At 43.8% G+C, this 18859-nt stretch overlaps 1 protein-coding gene and 1 long non-coding RNA gene across 2 annotated transcripts; both read right to left on the bottom strand.

The window, feature by feature from the left end:
* Window positions 1-928: 928 nt before the first annotated feature.
* Window positions 929-4891, bottom strand: LOC128442349 (uncharacterized). The gene is made up of 3 exons (XR_008338827.1): window positions 4028-4891; window positions 1945-2019; window positions 929-1809 (listed from the first exon to the last, which is right to left on the bottom strand). It is a non-coding gene; the product is annotated as an uncharacterized LOC128442349 (long non-coding RNA).
* A 340-nt stretch (window positions 4892-5231) lies between these two features.
* Window positions 5232-6825, bottom strand: LOC128442334 (potassium voltage-gated channel subfamily A member 3). Its single transcript, XM_053424750.1, is given in 2 exon segments — window positions 5232-6533; window positions 6535-6825. Coding segments are annotated over 2 exon segments (1578 nt in total). The 5' UTR covers window positions 6823-6825; the 3' UTR covers window positions 5232-5243.
* Window positions 6826-18859: the final 12034 nt, after the last annotated feature.

The following is an 18859-nucleotide window of genomic DNA, read 5'->3' as shown; positions in this document are numbered from 1 at the left end:
ATTTTTAGTAGAACAATAGAAAGGCTGCTTGGTAGTTACACAATGGTGGCAGAGCTATTAGCGAGCTGGTGGGCTTACTGGAACAATAAAGCACACTTGCTCATACACAGCGTGACACTGTGATGGCTGTAAAACCCTGTTAGAATGTTAATATTTACCTCCTCAGACCAGAGATGATCAGAAGTTTTCCACTGAACTCGGTCGCTGCTCAGTTCCCTCTGAGGCCCAGACCAGGGAGCAGCTAATCGTGTAGTTTGCTGTATCACTCTCTCACAGAATGAATGTGTGAAATCAGTGGTACTTTAGATGTTTGTCTTTTTGGTTTGACAATTTTCGCTGATGTTTACGTGAATGAAGTATTCTCTTATTAAAAGGGCTGACCCTGATCACCCTGTGATGGTCAGGATGTTCTTTCTGTTCATGCACAGCAGCATTAAAAAGACTTGTGTTGTATGAGGATTTTTCTAAAGGGCTGCGAGCCAGACGCTGCTATTCACTTCTGAAAAGCTGCAGCTGTGCAATGCTCTGCTTGGGGAACACTTATTATACAGTGACATTTCCTGTGTGTTAACAGCATTTATATAATTCTCTGATTAAGCAGCAGAATCACATTTTTATAAAGTACAAGGTTTACATAATTACTTATTTGCATGGGATTACTTATTCAAATGCGCTGAACCATTCAATGTGTTGTCGCCCTGCCTTTATTTCACCTTTATCATGTAAAGTAATATTTTTACCCCAAAATTTATATAGATTTAATAAAATAAGTTTTTAACTTTTTAACACTGTATTATTGTTTCAAACTTCCTCTTGTCATGTTTTCTGTAATTTATATATAGTGTAGGTCTGCGATTGGGCCGAGATATTCTCCAAGAAAAGTGAAGCTTACCAAAGCTCTTCTTAAATAAGGACAGTACAACTCACGTTCTCTTTATGTGGGTCATGTTTAAGACAGCACAGAATAACATGGAACAAATACTGCCTTCCCCATAAAAACATTCTGCCCCGTCCCAGAAAAACACCAGTGCACTCTGGGATTGAAGAAACAGCCAGTCTGTGTGTGTGTGCGTGTGTGTGTGTATGTGCACTCCTTGGTTTTGTTCTTCATGTGTAGGACAGGGGAGTAGCAGCAACCAGCACACGTACAGTATGTTTTTCACATGTTAGCAATATACGGGGCACACAGAGCTAACAAAGGCATATGGCTAACAGTCTTTGATTTGTATCACAGTTTCATATCAGCAAATCACGATTTGGCTTCATTTTTTGCCACTTTTTGACTTGAAGCAAAAGCTGTTTGACAGTTTTCGTCTGTAATGATCATCAAGTGCCAGAAACATGGAAACAGAAAGTAGAAAGTCCAGAAATGCAAATGTGCTTTGCAAAACTGCTGGCTGTTATCCTGAAGCAGTCCTTTTTGATTTGTTCCACAGAAGCAGTTTGGAGAAACGTCAGAGTCCGTAACACTTCCCTCTGAATTCTGTCACTGTCTCAACCACTTCTGATCCGGTGATGGTTACACTCACACTGTGTCAACTCAACAACAGAAACAGTCATAAAGCTGCAGCTACAAAGCTGTAAGTGGAATATGTTATTCATCTGTCGTTGTTGTGATTGCATTTTTCTTTTTCCATTTTGGATCGAATGGGGGTCCACTGGAGGAGGAGAAATGCGAGGCACCACTTGTTAGAAGGTTTGAAGAGTCAGGAGGACGAGGACTGGGGGAAGAAAATCAGATCCAGTTCGTGTTCGGTCTCAGCTCTTAATTTTGGCCAATCCGGCCCAACAGGAAGACTCATTGCACCCCTACAGAAAAGACCAGGGTCACTGCAGGTTAATGGATACAGCTTTAAAATGAGGAAACTTCTTAGAGTAATTATCAGTGGATGTCAGTTGAAGTTCACCTAGATTCAACCTCCTTATCAAATATAGTCCATTTACCTGTATGGGATGTAGTCTAATTGGGGTCGTCAGGGGCTCCAGGAGTTCTGAGCAGAAAAACAGAACAAGCTTTACCTGAGAGAGAGAGACAAAGAGAGAGAGATGGGAGATAAAAAAAAAGTGTTAGAGCCAGCCAAAGCAGACATCCCCATCACACAGCTCTGTGGTCTTATTAACAATGCAAGGCTGCTCCTCTTCTCCCTGCTGTCTAATTACCGCTCATGCAAAAGTCAAACTGTAAACACTGTCAGTTCAGGAAGGAGGAGAGGAGAGGAGAGGACAGGACAGGAGAGGACATATTTAAGGTGACAGCGATAAAGACAAGTACAGGTGGAATCAAATCTGGTCTTTTGCTATTTTTTTAAGATGAGTTTGGAATGTCCAGAGGGGGTGTGTCATTGGGAATCTCCATTGGCAGAGCATTCCAGAGGGTGGGGGCCACCATGCTGAAAGCCCTGTCCCCAAAAGTCTGGAGTCTGTCCAGGGCTTTGTTGGGGACCCCAGAGAGGACTCAATTGCAGTGTTCCAGGGATTAGAATCTCAGCCACAGAGTCTGAAAGTGAAGGTCAGAGTCTGGAGATGTTTTGGAGGTGCTGAAAGGATGTTTTGGTGACAGACTGGGATGCAATGAGAGGGTGGGGTCCTGGATAATGTCCAGTTCACGAACTTCAGAGCTACACACATGCTTGCATCAACTACACTGTGGCAAACCTAAACCGAGAGGAGCAGAGGTAAAGAGATGCGATTACAGTCCGAGATAAATAATTGTAAAATTCAAAGGAGCTGCAGGGAGTCGCAGTAGCAGAGAGAGGTGGACAGAGTAGGAATTGAAAAGATGACTCTGCATGATCCTGCATTACGTCCATGCTTTTGTCTCTGACAATCCATCCTGCCAGGGCCAACGAGAGCAGCTCCCAGACTGACCAATCTTATTAGATGATGAACGAGCGGCTCCCATGTCCTCGACAATGTATCTGGCTTCCTGATCAATAGGCCTGTGTTTCTCGTCACTTGGACTTTTACGCGACCTGAGAAAGGAGCGGGGGGGATTTAACTGATGACAAATATGGAGATTTTCACCTAAATTGTACGAAGTCAAGGTTCAGGGTCAACATGGGAAGGAATAATCAATAAAGAAGTCCTTCACTGGGATGTCCCACTTTAGAGCACCATGGGTAATGAGCCTGCCCTATAACTGTAACTGCAGAGGTATACATGTTATCAGTCTACTCACATACACATGCTCAAAAGCACACATGCAGATGGACACAGTGCAACATTAAAAAGATTCAGAGCCCAGCTGCTTGGTAGATTCCCCTTCCTGCCTTTTTTTAAAGTTGTTTCCTTCACACCATCGCCTGTGTTTCAGTTCAGTTTGGAGTAATCACAGGGAGAGAAGACACTGAACATAAATCTAAACATAAATCTGTGAGAATAGCAGAGTAGCAGATAGGAATCCAGTATAGGGTTATCCTGTGGCCTGTAAAACCATTTTCAACCCAATGTTTATGACAGAAAATATACTATTTATTAATATTAATATAAATACAGAATTAATCATCTGTATGAGAAACAGATCAAAGCATTGACAATCCAGCAGATCTACGTTTACTCTAGCTACCTGGTATTCCCCTGTTATTTGAAACACTGGGTTGGTAGGAGGTCGATGCCAAAGGAGGGCATAGTTCACAATGTAGGCGTGAGTCGTCTGCTTTATTGGCCACCAGAGAGCAGCAGTGAGACAAGCTGGATGGGCATGCTGTTGGTGCCCTTATTTCATGTGACAAAGTCAGATGAAGGTGAAAGTCGACCTGGGCTCACAGCAGGAGCATCACGCCCAGTGCACAAAGGAGGACAGACTACATACACACACATGTGTGTCTCTGCAAGTCAAAGTATTTGGATCTACTACACATCTTTGCAGAGATCGTGTCATTTTCAATAAGTGCAATTCTTCAAAGAGTCATTCTGAATTTCCTGAGGTGATTCGTGTATGACACACTTGTGTAAATCTTGAAACAGTACACAAAGACAAATCAATATTCCACAAAGAGACAGGGGCACGACTGTAACCACAACTTACCATTTCAATCAGTTGGACAACAGCGGCCTCTGGTGAGCACCCGCAGTAGCGCACTCGTGGATATCGTGCATCCCAGTCCCATTCATAATTCCTCACACGCTGTCTCCTGGTGTAGCGGTGATGTTTAGGGGAAGGTTCGTGGTTGCAACTTGTAAACAGACCTCCTTTACTCCAATTTGTTGTTCTTTGTTTTCTCCTGGCTCTGGAGCGAGCACGTCTGAGGGGCTCGATGGCAAAGATGACTGTAATAAGATGATCTTATTACAGACCGGAGATCAGCTGTTCAGATGTGAATCTTCCACGGGAAGCTCCCCAGCCATCTCCGAGGTTACTGTGGAAACAAGTGGTGCCATGGCAACGGCGATTAGGGGTTACCGCGGAAACGAACGTCGCCATGGAGACTACATCACAGCGGGCTCTATTAGAGGCACGCTCCATCTCTGATCGCTGTGTGCGTGCGCGACTGAGTGTGTTGTCTGTGGTTTTCCTCTCTCACGTGCGTCTTGCACCGATGACGACACACTGACACTTGGCTGCATGGCCCCTGTGTTTACATCGGGCCGTTTACGCATTAAACAGCCTATCGGGAAACAAAGAGGGTTTAGACCGGGTGCCAGACAGTAGCACCCGGACTGGACTTTAACGCACGATAAAGGCAAATAGCACAGCACGGTCTAATTGAGATTATATATCCTGAACTGTGTTTTCAGACATTACGCACACTTAAATGATTCTGAATAATATACACAGGATATAACTGACGAATCACCACTCATAACGCATGTTAATACAATGTGAGTGTTCTCAGAGCAGCATACATCTGCGCTCTTCGTTCACAGTTACGGCTTCTATGTCTAGGAATGTTGTGATCATATATTGGCTTTTGCACACCGCAGAACAGGTACCCCCCCCCCCTCCCCCTCCCTAAGAAAGGAATAGTATAGGCTTAATACTTCAAGGAGCTTTTCTCTCCAATTGCGCATGGATACATACAGAGTTATGAGTTCAGATCACTGATGTTAAATTATCTCTGGATTAAATGGAGCACAAAGCCGCGGATCTGAACAGACAGGGTTTGTTCTTTCTTTTCCTCGCTCCCTCTCTCTAAACCGGGGATTCCAACAACAGAACCGGCTGTGTTGACACATCACCCCCCCCCCCCCCCCCCCCCCCCCCCGCCTGTGTCCATACAGATGCCATAACTCTTAAAAACTGGCTACACGTCGGTGAAAATCTTTTGGTTTATGTTCACACAATTCTGCGAGTTGTTGTGCAAAGTGGTGGGGAAGTTGGGCTGTTGTTTGAACGCGCTGTTGATCCCATGCTCTTCTATCACCATATATTCGCTTTTGCTGAGTGAGGAAGAGGAGCGAGTCTTCCCCAGATCCTCCGTGTCCGTCAGGGGCTGGCAGCTGCCCACGTGTAGGTATTGTGCCTGCTCCTCGCCCTCCGTCTCTCTGTGGTAGAAGTAGTTGAAGTTGGAGACGATGACGGGCACGGGCAGGGCAATGGTAAGCACACCGGCTATTGCGCACAGAGATCCAACGATCTTTCCCCCGATTGTCACGGGGTGCATGTCCCCATAACCCACAGTGGTCATGGTGACAACAGCCCACCAGAAGGCGTCTGGGATGCTGCTGAACCCCGAATCTGGGTCGTCTGCCTCGGCAAAATAAACAGCACTGGAGAAGAGGATGACACCAATGAACAAAAAGAATATGAGCAGGCCCAGTTCACGCATACTGGCCTTTAGAGTCTGTCCTAAAATCTGAAGCCCCTTGGAGTGACGCGAGAGCTTAAAGATGCGAAATACGCGAACCAGCCGTATTACGCGCAGAATAGCTAATGACATGGCCTGCTGCCCGTTCCCCTGCCTCTCCGCCAGCTCCGTGCCCAGGGTGATAAAGTACGGGATGATGGCCACAATGTCTATGATGTTCATGATGTTTTTGGAGAACGTGGCTTTACTCGGGCAAGCGAAGAAGCGCACCAGCAGCTCGAAGGAGAACCAGATGATGCAAAGCGTCTCCACCACAAAGAACGGGTCAGAGAAGGGGCTGATGAAATACGTGAGTGTGCCATTTATCGAGGGGTCAATGGGGATCGGATCCCGGTGGTCGTCCCTGAACTCCGGCAAAGTCTCCAAGCAGAAGATGACAATGGAGATGAGGATGACCAGAACAGACACTATCGCGATCCCCCGGGCGGGACCCGAGCTCTCCGGGTATTCAAACAGTAGCCACACCTGTCTTTGAAATTCATTCTCTGGTAGCGGCCGCTCCTCCTCCCTTATGAAGCCCTCATCCTCCCTGAACTTTTCCATAGCCTCCTCGCCCAGCTCGTAGAAGCGTATCTCCTCGGAGAAAATGTCAATGGGCACATTCACGGGTCTTCTGATGCGCCCGCCAGACTGGTAGTAGTAGAGGATGGCATCAAAGCTGGGTCGGTTCCGATCGAAGAAGTACTCGTTCCTGAGAGGGTCGAAGTACCTCATCCTCTTTTTTGGGGTCCCCAAGTAGTGTCTCTGGAAACTGGGAAAGAGTCTTGAGCTGCGTCTCGAAGCGCAACCCGGAGATGTTGATGACCAACCTCTCGCAGCACTCGTGATCCGGCTCGTATCTGTCCAGAGAGTGGTGGCCCGGGAGAGCCGCCGACTCCTCCAGCATGTTGTCGCACGCCACGACCGTCATCACGTCGGTCTCTGTCTCCGTGTACCCGTGATTCACGAGGTTGTCACCCCGAGTTTTGGTCACGCTCGGCGGGGGTGATTGCAGGAGGCTGAGGTGGTCGTCCATGCGCGGCTGAGGAGAGCAAACAGGGGCGGCCGCCTCGCCCCCTCCGCGAACCCCGGTGAACCTCAGCCGCCGCCACAGCCTCGTCTCTTCCACCGTCTCTCTCTCTCTCCCCCCCCCCTCTCTCACTCTCTCCTTGTGCTTCACTTTCACTCTCCCCGCTGTTGCTGTTCCCGCCCACGGGAGGAGATCTGGGTTTATAAACAGGCCTTCCTCCCGCCCCTGGCGCTCCGGCGCTGGGTACCTTCCACCATATTTATATGCCTTCCACTGTCCTCAGCCAATCACAGGACGCACCGATGTACACAAGAAGCAACAGACGGGCGTCATTCAACACCAGGGTCTGGGCGTGTCCGCCTCCCTCTGCCCCCCCTCCGTCTTGTAGAGACGCGCTCCTGCACACACACACTTACCAGTCCCAACAATATCCTTTTGAAACAAGGTCATTGCACAGAGAAATATGGGTATTTCATATGGATAGGCTTCTTATAAATATAGAAGGTATCAGAGCTTCACTTTTCACTCTCACTCTTGCAGGACGCACGGACATTACGCGCCACCCTTGGTCACATCTTGTGTTCATCCGGAGGACACACATGGGTGTGGCATTGTAAAATGGAATGCATTTTGAAGTTGAACACTTAACACAATTCTATCATGACTGAAATGCAGGGAGAAACTGTGATAGACACAGATTTGCATGCTGGCTGAGATCCTAAGTGATGCCTGCGTCCCAAAGTGGCGATGGTACGTGTTAAAGTGAAGAGGAGCAAACAGGGAGGGAGGGGAGGGAGGAAAGGATGGAGATGGACACCCCCCCCCCCCCCTCACACACACACACACACACACACCAGTCCCATGTTATATTTAAAGGTTAATATTGTGAATGTCAAAAGGGCAACTGTAGACAGAAAGACTGACAGATAGATAGATAGATAGATAGATAGATAGATAGATAGATAGATAGACAGATCGATAGATAGATAGATAGATAGGTAGGTAGGTAGATAGATAGATAGATAGATAGATAGATAGATAGATAGATAGATAGATAGATAGATAGATAGATAGATAGATAGATAGATAGAAAGGTAGGTAGGTAGGTAGGTAGGTAGGTAGGTAGGTAGGTAGGTAGGTAGGTAGATAGATAGATAGATAGATAGATAGATAGATAGATAGATAGATAGATAGATAGATAGATAGATAGATAGATAGATAGATAGATAGATAGATAGATAGATAGATAGATAGATAGATAGATAGACAGACAGATAGATAGATTGATAGACAATAAAAGTGACACATTGTGTGTGGAACTTTATGGTTTAGGTGCATGCATTCAGGTAATTAAATTAGATTTCCCTGGTGCCAAATAGGCACCAGAAATGTGTTCTTTGCAAAGAGTAGTTGCTCTTTGGTTACATTTTTTATTTATGATTTTCTTGATGAGTTGGAGGGATTTTCTGAGCTATGCTGGTGGAGGCTGCTGTCCGAGGTGCTGAAATGAAAAAAAGCGAAAGTTCCCTGAGGCCAAACGTTTATTTTTTTCTTACAAGGTGATCACACACAGCGAAGAATCCTTTGAAACTTCCAGTAATAAATTCCTCAATGTCTCAAAATTCATTCCAAATTATGTATTTACTAATCAAGCTTAACAAACCTATAGGAGCAGCCCTGTCACTAAGCCGTGCCAAAACAACTCTGATATGCTAACTGATGACCTTTAACCTATAAAGACTCGACACAGCTGGAGTGACAGCGTTCTGAAAGGGCAGCATCAGTGAAACTGCTCTGACTAAATCGGCAAATACCACGTACACTTAATGTCCCCTGTACTTTCCTGAACCAGGGCTTCTCAAAACTACTGGAAATTTTAGTTTTGAATCTCCCAGAATCCTTATAAGTTGAAACTTCCTAACAAAGTCAGAAGAAACAGGAACAATACACCGAGGTCAGGACAGGTGTACTTGTGGGTTTGGGGAGATATGGAATGTCTCTCTCTCTCTCTCTCTCTCTCTCTCTCTCTGTGTGTGCGTGTGTGAGCGGTGTGTGCTGAGAATAAAATGCGAGAGAAAAATTTGACTGTTGACTAAAACTGAATCGGCCCAACAAAGAAAAGAACAAAAAAAAAGAGGGCTCTAAAAAATCACTCAGTCTTTCCCTTTAATGTCTTAAACAGAAGTTACGACTCACTACTTTTACCTTCACACTCTTTACATTACGGTCAGACGTGCACACACAGTCTCAGACAACATATCAACAAGTGGAAGGAACAAAACTTAGAAGGGAGGAAAGAGGCCGTGGGCTAATTGTGAGGGATGACTGTGTTTACGGCACATGAACATCTGCTTCCTCCAGATTAAATTAAATGAGCCTCAGACGGCTGGACTCATCTGAGAGGTTTCCCCTCATCATGTAGCAAAACCCAACCTAACACATGCAGCCCCACCCTCACACACACAAGCAGGATTATTGTTGATGCACTGTAAGTATTGAGGATATCACATTGGCATCCTTCAGGCCTTAACTTCAATGCAGCATTACTGATGCACTAACTTTAAGGTGAAATGCTAATTGTGGTCACAAAGGATTTTTTTAACTATTACAACTAGAGGGCCCAAACAGTTATTCTAACAAAATGTTTCATAGTGTGGGTGGTGTTTTGCACTGTGCCAATTATTAAGAATAATTTATATTTTAGAAAATGTATTATATTCCCAGTAGCAGAAAAAATATCATGAGTTTAAGGTTATTAAAGTTAGCTTCTACTTCTACTTGTTTCTATTCTGTATATGAAGATGGAAGACATGATAGCTCCCCCAAAGTGAAGCCAAAGTGTCTTATTTGCCTCCTGGTGGTCGGCTTCAGTATACTCCAGAGACCCCATATCCTCAATTTTAGCTGATGGGACATGGACCAAACTAAAAAGTCAAAACACATGTCAAATACTGATGGATATATAATCATGAAATATGTTTTCATATAAGTTTGGCTTTAATTAGTTATTCGATGCTTTAAATTCGTGATTAAACTTCATGAATGATATTGGGGACTGACTCGCGATTGTTTAAGAGTTTGTAATGGTGGAACCTCAAAACAGTGGTTCCAGCTAGTGAGCCAGTGATGACGCTTCTAGCATGCAACAGAAGACACATAGAAGTCACAGACGAAGATGTCTGGAGAGTTTGTGGTGAAAATCACGTGATCTACGCAGGGGAGTTAAAACGTCACTTCCTGCCTTTGTCTTCTGCGACCGGCTGCTCCACCTCTCGCCTCAAATTCTTTGGATTTTACCCAGAGGTCATGTCTAAAGAGAGACTGGGAAGACGTTGGCAGGAGTAGAGGCGGAGCCACACAGGGTCAAGATGGAAGAGGGGGAGCAGATGGAGCAGCAGAAATAGTAGCTTCAGGAAAGAGTGGAGGAATGATGCTGAGGGAAGATGGGAGCAAATTGTGTTTTTAGTGTATTTGGACTCACTTAATGCACCAAGGAAAGACTGAACACAACAGTGACTAACCATCAACTTTTGAGGTAATATTACAAGATGGGATGGGCTTGATGGCTTGAGCTAGCTGGTTAGCATGCTAACTTCACTACATAATATAAAGAAGTATTTTACATAATGTCAAAACCGTATTTTCTTCACTTTCTGTTCATTATTTTTGTTTATCTTTGAAATAAAATACGTATTGTCCCTTTTACAGAGGCAACACTGAGAAGAAAGTGAAATGAGTTTCAATATGGAAAGGCAGTATTTACAATTACACCCTTGTCATCGGTATAGGGTTTCTTTATTCATATAATAACTGAGGGTGTCTGTGACTCATGACAATCTTGAGTCTGTTTTTCTATTGAGGCCACATTGAAGCTGTCTTGTAATAAAAGGGCCAGCCAGTCCTGTGAGGAAAAGCTCAGGGACGGCCAAAGGGCCTTCTAATGTGGTTTCCACTCTCCATGTTAAATATAGGACCACCCCAACTCCCTTATTAACCTACAGAATTAGGTTACCTTGCGCACTGCACTTGAATGTCTCGAACTGGAAGGTGGCTGACTGAAAGGCATTGAAACACGTCCAGAGAGTGAGGGGGAAATGGGTCATTTTGCAGGATGAACAGCTCAGCTGGCTGAGATCATGGACATCTGGTTGCACTTGAGAAAATAGGCTGGTTTGGATCTGTCTGTGATGGATGCACAGCGGCCTCCATTCACACAGTTCCTGGAAAAAGGGTGACGCTGATGTCCTTAAGCGAAAATTTAGGATTGGGATGATGTATCAGACAACCTGCCCCAGCGCCTACAGGTCAGCCTTTATTGTGGTTGCACACGCTGACCTCACAAGTAGATTACACCAGCATTAGTTTCCCTAAAAAAATGCACCCTCATCTTATCAGGAAATACTAACATCTGCCAAACAACCACAATGTTGCCAGTACAGCTATAACGGAAAATTTAACCCATTACCCCTCATCCCACTGATTAAGGGGTAATGGTTTTGATCACAGCTCTCACATCAAACCGGTTCCAATACAAGGACAAATATTCATGAAGAAGACTGGGAATGAGGTGCATGGTAACCACTTTGTACTCAACAGGGAGTTAGACCTTAATTATAAGGTTTCATTGCATGCATATGATAAAATGTTATTATTACAAAATTGGAAATGTTATAATAACATGTTTAAGTTATGTTAGAGTATACTTGAGAGAAAGTAAATCCTAAATTTCCCATAAAAACATTTATAGTGTCATTTTCAGGCTATGATCATAAGACCTACCCATGTAGGCTACACTACTGTACACATATTAGGTCTGTACCATATCTTTACAAGCAGTGATTCATAAGGGTGATCCATTATTTTACTGGCCAAACCAAGTGCTCTTCAATTAGGGAGAGAACGTTAGGGAATGACACCTAGTCTATAGTCCAGCTCAATGACGGTATATAAAGATATCTGACAAGTCTCCACTTCCTGCCATTATCTAGAAAATCTGAAGTATTGGGTCTCGGGTTTACCTGCAGTTTGTTTTTCACATATGCACAACACAGGGGGAGGTTCTCATCAGAGACGCGCTCAAATCAGCAACAAATCTTTCGTATTAATCTGGCGAGAGGTGGAGCAGCCGGGTGCAGCAGACAGAGGCAGGAAGTGACCTATTGTTTCCGCTGGGGAAGTCACATCATTTTCTAGACAACGTTGTTGTTGACTCTTATCACCACAAACTCCTTTCACATCTTCGCCGGAGTTTCTCGCGTAACAGACGCTTCATCAATGCCGCCAACTCACTCACAGTGATTCACACATCTGATTCTCATGATTTTCCACCGACTCTCTACTAAGAGGCCAGGTGGAGAAGGTCCGCAGATAATCCTAAGCCTCCCACTCAGACATTTGCATTCACACATGCACGGCCTCCGGAGAAAATATGTAGGATTGTAGAGGTCAGTTCATTTCGGAAAAAGCCGAAGGAGAAAACCAAGAGAAAACCCAGGCAGACCCGAGAGCATGCAAACACAGACAGACCTGGGAGTCCAACTGAAAACCTTGTGAAGGTTTCACTGCCATGTAATGCAGTGATCTGTCATTCGAAGATACTTTGACAACCATAGTCTTCCACCTTTACAAGCAGGGTCTTCTATACCCCCCCACATCCAACATCCCCTTACTCTCCACTCACACATGAACAGTAAAAGCACACAGGGGTGCTGAATGTACTATTAACAAATTTAGAGGAGGCCCAATAGACAATGTGTGTGTGTGTGTGTGTGTACTAATTAATCAACTGCTTATATTAGCATATCGGGGCCAGGGTGCAGCTGCACATGACAGAGGCACAGAGGAGGCAGAGATGGAGAGAGAGAGAGAGAGAGAGAGGGAGAGAGAGAGAGAGAGAGAGAGAGAGAAAGAGAGAGAGAGAGAGAGAGAGAGAGAGAGAGAGAGACGGGGCCATCTGTACAACAAAGCCTGTCTGGCCAGGAGCCGGATCAGGTCCCGCTGTAACCCCGGCAACAGAACGAGGAGGGATGTGGAAAGAGTACGAGTGGAGAGGAGAGAACACGTCTGACACCCAGTGTTCTCTGAGCCTGATGATCTAGTCTGCAACCTGGATGACACACACAGCGGGGATACAGGCAACTCATGCATGTGCACCACCACATGTGGTGAAAAGGAAAAAAAAGGAAAAAGAGCAAGTATATTTGCAGACATGACCCATTCGACCTTTGCTCCATCTTATTTTCCCAACACCATAAAAAAACGAGACATCTGCTTTTCACGTAGAATTGCTTTCAGTCGGTAAGTTGTCGGAGAGTTCCACCATGACAGGAATGTCATAAATATGAATATGTAGAGGCAGGCGATAGGTATGCATAATTGATGTGGTCCCGACACAGCATATCAGCTGCAGCAGTGAGAGAGACGGGGCTTCCCTGCTTCGTGCACGCCGACCATCAGTTCAATTTAAAAAAACAGAATGAGGACAGCAACCGAAAAAACAACAACTTCCCTTTTGCAGGAGAAAACACTGCAAGGTTGATGGAGGCGGAGGACTGTGTTCTACATATCGGAGCTCTGGAGACCACGCAGGACTCTGATGAATTATAAAGCCTTGTAATGATCTATTAATTAGTGTTTGTCTCTGGGTTCTGTCCTAGTTAGAACATACTTACAAAAATTATCTTTCTCACAACTGGAGAGTCGCAGCCACGAGAGCAGCTGCTGAATAATTGCATCACGTGTTACCTCACATGTCAGTCCATTAAATATGAAGAAGGGTGCGTATTCTGTCTCTCGGTGGCAGCTCTGGCTGTAGAGATGTGGGGAGGCCATGACGTATGAGAGCCCTACCTCCATCCTCCATCCTCCATCCTGCATCCTCCTCCTCCTCCTCCTCTTCATCTTCACATGCTTTTCTCCCCCACCATGTCTCTCACCTCCGCTCATCACTTTCCACACCTCTTAATCTTGTCCCTCCTCATCTTCCCAACTTTTTAATATTTCAGCCCTCTCCTTAGGGGCGCAGTATTTAATCTCTTTTCCTTTCTGCCTGCAGCAAGTGTCCACGGCTTTATCTTTCTTCTGCTGCTGCCATGGAGAGGACGGGCGATGGAAATTCACATTTTTTCTGATATATTTTAGGATTAGTAATGGAATCACTTTTCTGCCATCTCTTTGTCACTAATTTGAAAAAGTAGGTGCAATTCGTACCGAGCCTGAAGCACCTTATTATCTGTAAAGAAGAAAAAATAGTGTTTAAAGGATAAATTATGCAATATTTCAATATGTATACTGATGTAGCAAAATCAAAGCTTGGTTATAAATTTTACCTGAATTGGATTTGGCTGTTGCAATCTGTTGTTTATGTATTTTAATGCATCTGTTGTTGGAATGTGTTTATAAAGGGAACGTATTTGTGCCCATCTGTGTTTACAGTTCATCTCTGTTTGACACGTTCCTCTCTGCTCTGCTGTCTGACTCTCCCGGCTTCGCTCAGGAAAAGCCACCGTGTCCCCAGTTGGTCCAGATGGTTGTAGGTTTCACGCCATGCAATATGCTCCAGTGCATCCAGACACTGTCCTGCACATTGCAGGGTCGATTTCCTCTGTCAGCGACCACGTGACACCGTTTCAGACACAGATTAATACGATTGCTTTTGGATTAATTGTTTGTTTTGTCTTGCTAGAGGCGAGAGGATTTACAGGGTTAATTCGCAGTATGTATTTGCAAATTCTTACTCAGACTAAATAACCGATTGTGGTCAAAACAAGAAAAGAACATGAGGCCATCTCCTGTAATTAAGATGCTGATGGATCACCCTGGTTTTCCGGATCAATAACGTGTAGAGTCGAGGCAGCGGGAAACACAAAACCGTTTCCTCAAGAGATCGGTTTTCCACTGCGAAACATTAACAGAAGGTCCACAGTTTAAGTGATGTCACATGACCTTTAGATAATGATGTCAGGAAATGAAAACCACTTCCTTCTGATGCAGGATGGAGCCATACAATTGTGCCACTTCAGATTCAGCTTTGAGACATCAGCTGAGTCAACGATGGACCAAAACAAGTTTCTATAGCAGCTCTGTGACCCGACCTTTGAGCTAAACGTGCTCACAATGACAATGCTAACACGCTAATGTTGTCTTGTGACGTTCACTGTGTTAATGATGGTGATTTAGTATGGTAGGATGTTAATGCTGGCTAATTTGCATTGAGAAGCTGAGGCTGCTGGGGTCGTCATCAGATCTGCAGATGTTTGCTCGTTAAAAAAAGTGTTGGCCAGATTTAAAATTCGTACCTGATAAATAAAATAAACCTGATTGAATAAGTTATGACGGTTCACCCCAAGGGGGACATGAATGTTTGCACTAAATTTAACAACACTCTGGGCATAAAGTCGTTGAGACACTGAAATGTAAATGTCAACCCCACAGGGGCGCAAAAGAAAAAGTCAAGGGACCACCATATAATCATTAGGCTTCATCCACTGGGGACCATGAATATCTGTACCAAATATTGTTCAAATCCCCTGAGAAGATATCGAGATATTTCACATAAAATAGAAACTTTGATTGGTCAGGATTCATCCTCTGGAGACCATTCAGCACTTGGTGAGATATTTCACTCTCATCCAACAAACCCATAGCAGGACTGACACTCGATTGAACGAGCATGGAGACAAAATCCCATCTGCTCCGACTGCATTTATGTCAGTTTTATCTTTAGCATTTTTTTTGCAGTAATGACATCATTATGTGAAACGGTCTAGTTATAAAGAATCATTTGGAATGGACAGAATCCATCTCCAGTATGAACTCTTGATCATCCCCATTTTCCATACTTCCCTTCTGTGGATTTCTCCTGCTGTGTTTTACAGAGAGATGAAAGAGGGAGAGGAAGGTGCTCGCACCCGAGAATGTGAGTGTGCGTGTCTGTGTGTGTGTGTGTGCTTGAGTGATGGTACTGTGGGAGGTCCAACACCTTTTCAAAGCCTGCATGGACCCCACAGAGGCAGAGGCAATAAGTCATTAGCAAAACTAAGATGACACACACACACACACATACACACACACACACACACACACACAGACACACAGACATAAACACACACACACACACACACACACACACACACACACACTTTGTGGCTGGAGCTCCTTGGTGGCCTCTCTGGCCTCCACGTGTGTTCTCTCTTAGGCCACAGATCCACGGTAAGTGGGCCAGCCTGTCTTTGCCAACAGCAAGCAAGCGAGCGAACGTTCACTTTTCTCCTTGAGTTTATTCTTATTCTTATTCTTTCTTCACCTGTTAAAATGTTTTGTGTCACATTAAGATCAAGTCCTGAATAATCATCCCTCTGCAGTAGACCTCGCTACCTCAACAAATGTGCACGTATGTCTGTGTGCAGAGGCAATTGTAAACCCCCTTGAGTGCAAGGTCACACAGTCAACATGACTATGGTGCAGATTCAGCAGCCGCTTTCTTTCATTAACTTATTAAAAGACACATGAGGAGTTTGTTACCCGAGACCTGTTGTCATCTAAACAGCTGACAAAGGTCTTTGTAAAACCCACTCTAATGACTGTTTATGCAAATAAGTGTTTAATTAAAAAGGTGGATGTCGTATGACTTCCTATTGAGGTTTTAAAAAGGAAAGTGTTGACACCAGCAAACTACAAGTCATCACATTTGAACACACTTTTTCCTAGTCTGAAAAAGTTGATTAATGGTATTAGTAATTAAAAGAGTGTAATGACTTTCAGTAATTTTACGTGATAAACTGCTACCTTTCAATAAAGATGTTGGGTCTTTTCAGGCCTGCAAATTAAGAGGATAAATATTTGATTAACTTTGAATTGCTTTTCTTTTTATAGATATAATTTGTGGTCAATAAAAATCATAAATGTCTGCTGACTATGCTACTGTTAGTGTGGGCAGACATTGTTTAGTATACCTCTCTGGCTCATGAAGACAGTTAAACAGGCCCAGTGTATTGATGATGAGGTTGGACAGATGAATACATAATATCAATCTGTTAAACTGGCTCTGCATGTTTTAATAATAACAATTTAAATATGTAATATACTATAATATTATCCAAATTGTAATAAGACATTTGCTATAGATTAAAATGATAATTTGTAAGTTGGTGTGATAACAGGCACACAGCAGCCCTACAGACTCTAAAGACTCTTCATGCTGACCCAGAACTCTTGGTGACTCACTTAAGGTTTCACTCATCTGCAAGTCCATCATCGTTATGGTTTGATTTGGGCTGAAGAACAAAATAATCTGTGTGTGTCATGACTTGGGGGATTTTCATATTCTTTAATTGATCATTTTAACTACCTTTACATTTTATGTCAATTATTTAATGCACAATTGCAAAAACAGTAATTAGTTAAGCTGTCACTTAATTTGTTTAGTGTTGAATCAGAGTCACAAAACAATACAACTGTGACATCATATGAAGAAAAAAGTGTTTTTATTGTGATGTGTATTTGTGCGTGTGTGTGTCCATTATCGTTGTTATCCACCACCATTTTGGTTCTGCTCTTGTTCGCCGGTCATTCATTCAACACACCCATCTGCTGTCCTTTCCTCATCTTCACCCCCATCCCTGACCTCTCTGAAAGGTGACTTGATAAATTATTCAGTTGTGGCATTTAGAAATCTCTGCCCTTGTGATCAGAGAACACATATTTAAATGTGTGCGTGTCACATAAATCCTGACGTCAAGGCATCTGCGTTTTCTAAACTGTATTTAAAATCACACCATGCTGGAAAGAATGTCAATATTTAATTGAGATCTATTTTTAACTCGGACCAATGATAATGACAACATCTGCATTGTAAGGGGTTTCTGCAGTGAAACCTACAAGAACCTGTGACAAACATGAGACATTATCACCGTGAAAAAAAGTTTGAAATATATAACCATGGAAGTCAATATTCTTATTATTGTCCTTGTAACCAATAATTGATATTTATATTTTATTTTATGATTATTTCATAATGGTATGAGAGAAAATGCTCACACTCAGGAGTCAATAGCACAAAACCCAATGACTGTGCAGTAGACCTTCGAATGAAAGTACATGACTGAAACAGGAAAGATCACTGAACAGCATTGAACATTAACGTGTTCTTGCCAAACATCACACGAGTTATGTGTCAGAAAGGAACAGAGAGTCTTCTCTATGAGGAAGAGGAAGTTTTCTAGTCAGTAACGAGAGAGGGTCCTCTGACAGGCGAATCTGAGCCGTGCTCTTAAGTGATTCCACAGTGGAAATTAAGATGAAGGAAGGTCTGGCACTAATTACAGTAAAAGGGGAATTTTGGAGGAAATTGTATTTCCAACTGAGGGGGACGTTTTTTACCGTTAATTCCCTCGTCACACAGTTTTCATGCAACTTGAGTGTTGCTGGAGGATAAACTCATCACTTGTTCCATGTAATTTAATCTGTTATTACTGGTGTTCACCACCAGGAAGTCCAATGGCAGCAGAAACCATTCGCTGTCACTGCTTCGTTAGTTCTGCAACGGAGGACAGATTTCTCTTTCTACAGTAATACAACTTAAAAAGACATTGGCTGATTCTCTTGTGACTGCTCTTTTCTAAAACGTATTGTCATTTGGAACATTGTGTGCCTGTGATTCTGTGCTTGTTAATTAGACGCACAAGCTTTCTGTTCCCTCTTGCGAGAGAGGACAATGTGTTGGAAGAACTAACCCAATTTCTCACAGCTTCCCATAAAAGGCTGCTGATTTGATTGTCTCAAACACACACTCTCTCTCTCTCACACTCTCTCTATCTCTCTCTCACACACACACACACACACACACACACACGCAGAGGCAGTGGCACCTGATGGACCCATACAGGCTGCACCAATGACAATTTCTTTGAGCAGGTCAGAAACTGGTATGATTTAAGAGCGGCACACTTCTATCGAAACAGAATGAGTCAAGCATCCTATTTGAGTTTGCAGCACCATTCACTGATTCAGAGTCAGTACATCTGAGCTCTTCACTCACCTCTGC

Source organism: Pleuronectes platessa, chromosome 6 (assembly GCF_947347685.1).
Source record: "Pleuronectes platessa chromosome 6, fPlePla1.1, whole genome shotgun sequence".
Taxonomy (NCBI): Eukaryota; Metazoa; Chordata; class Actinopteri; order Pleuronectiformes; family Pleuronectidae; genus Pleuronectes; species Pleuronectes platessa.
This window is presented reverse-complemented; position numbering and strand designations above follow the sequence as displayed.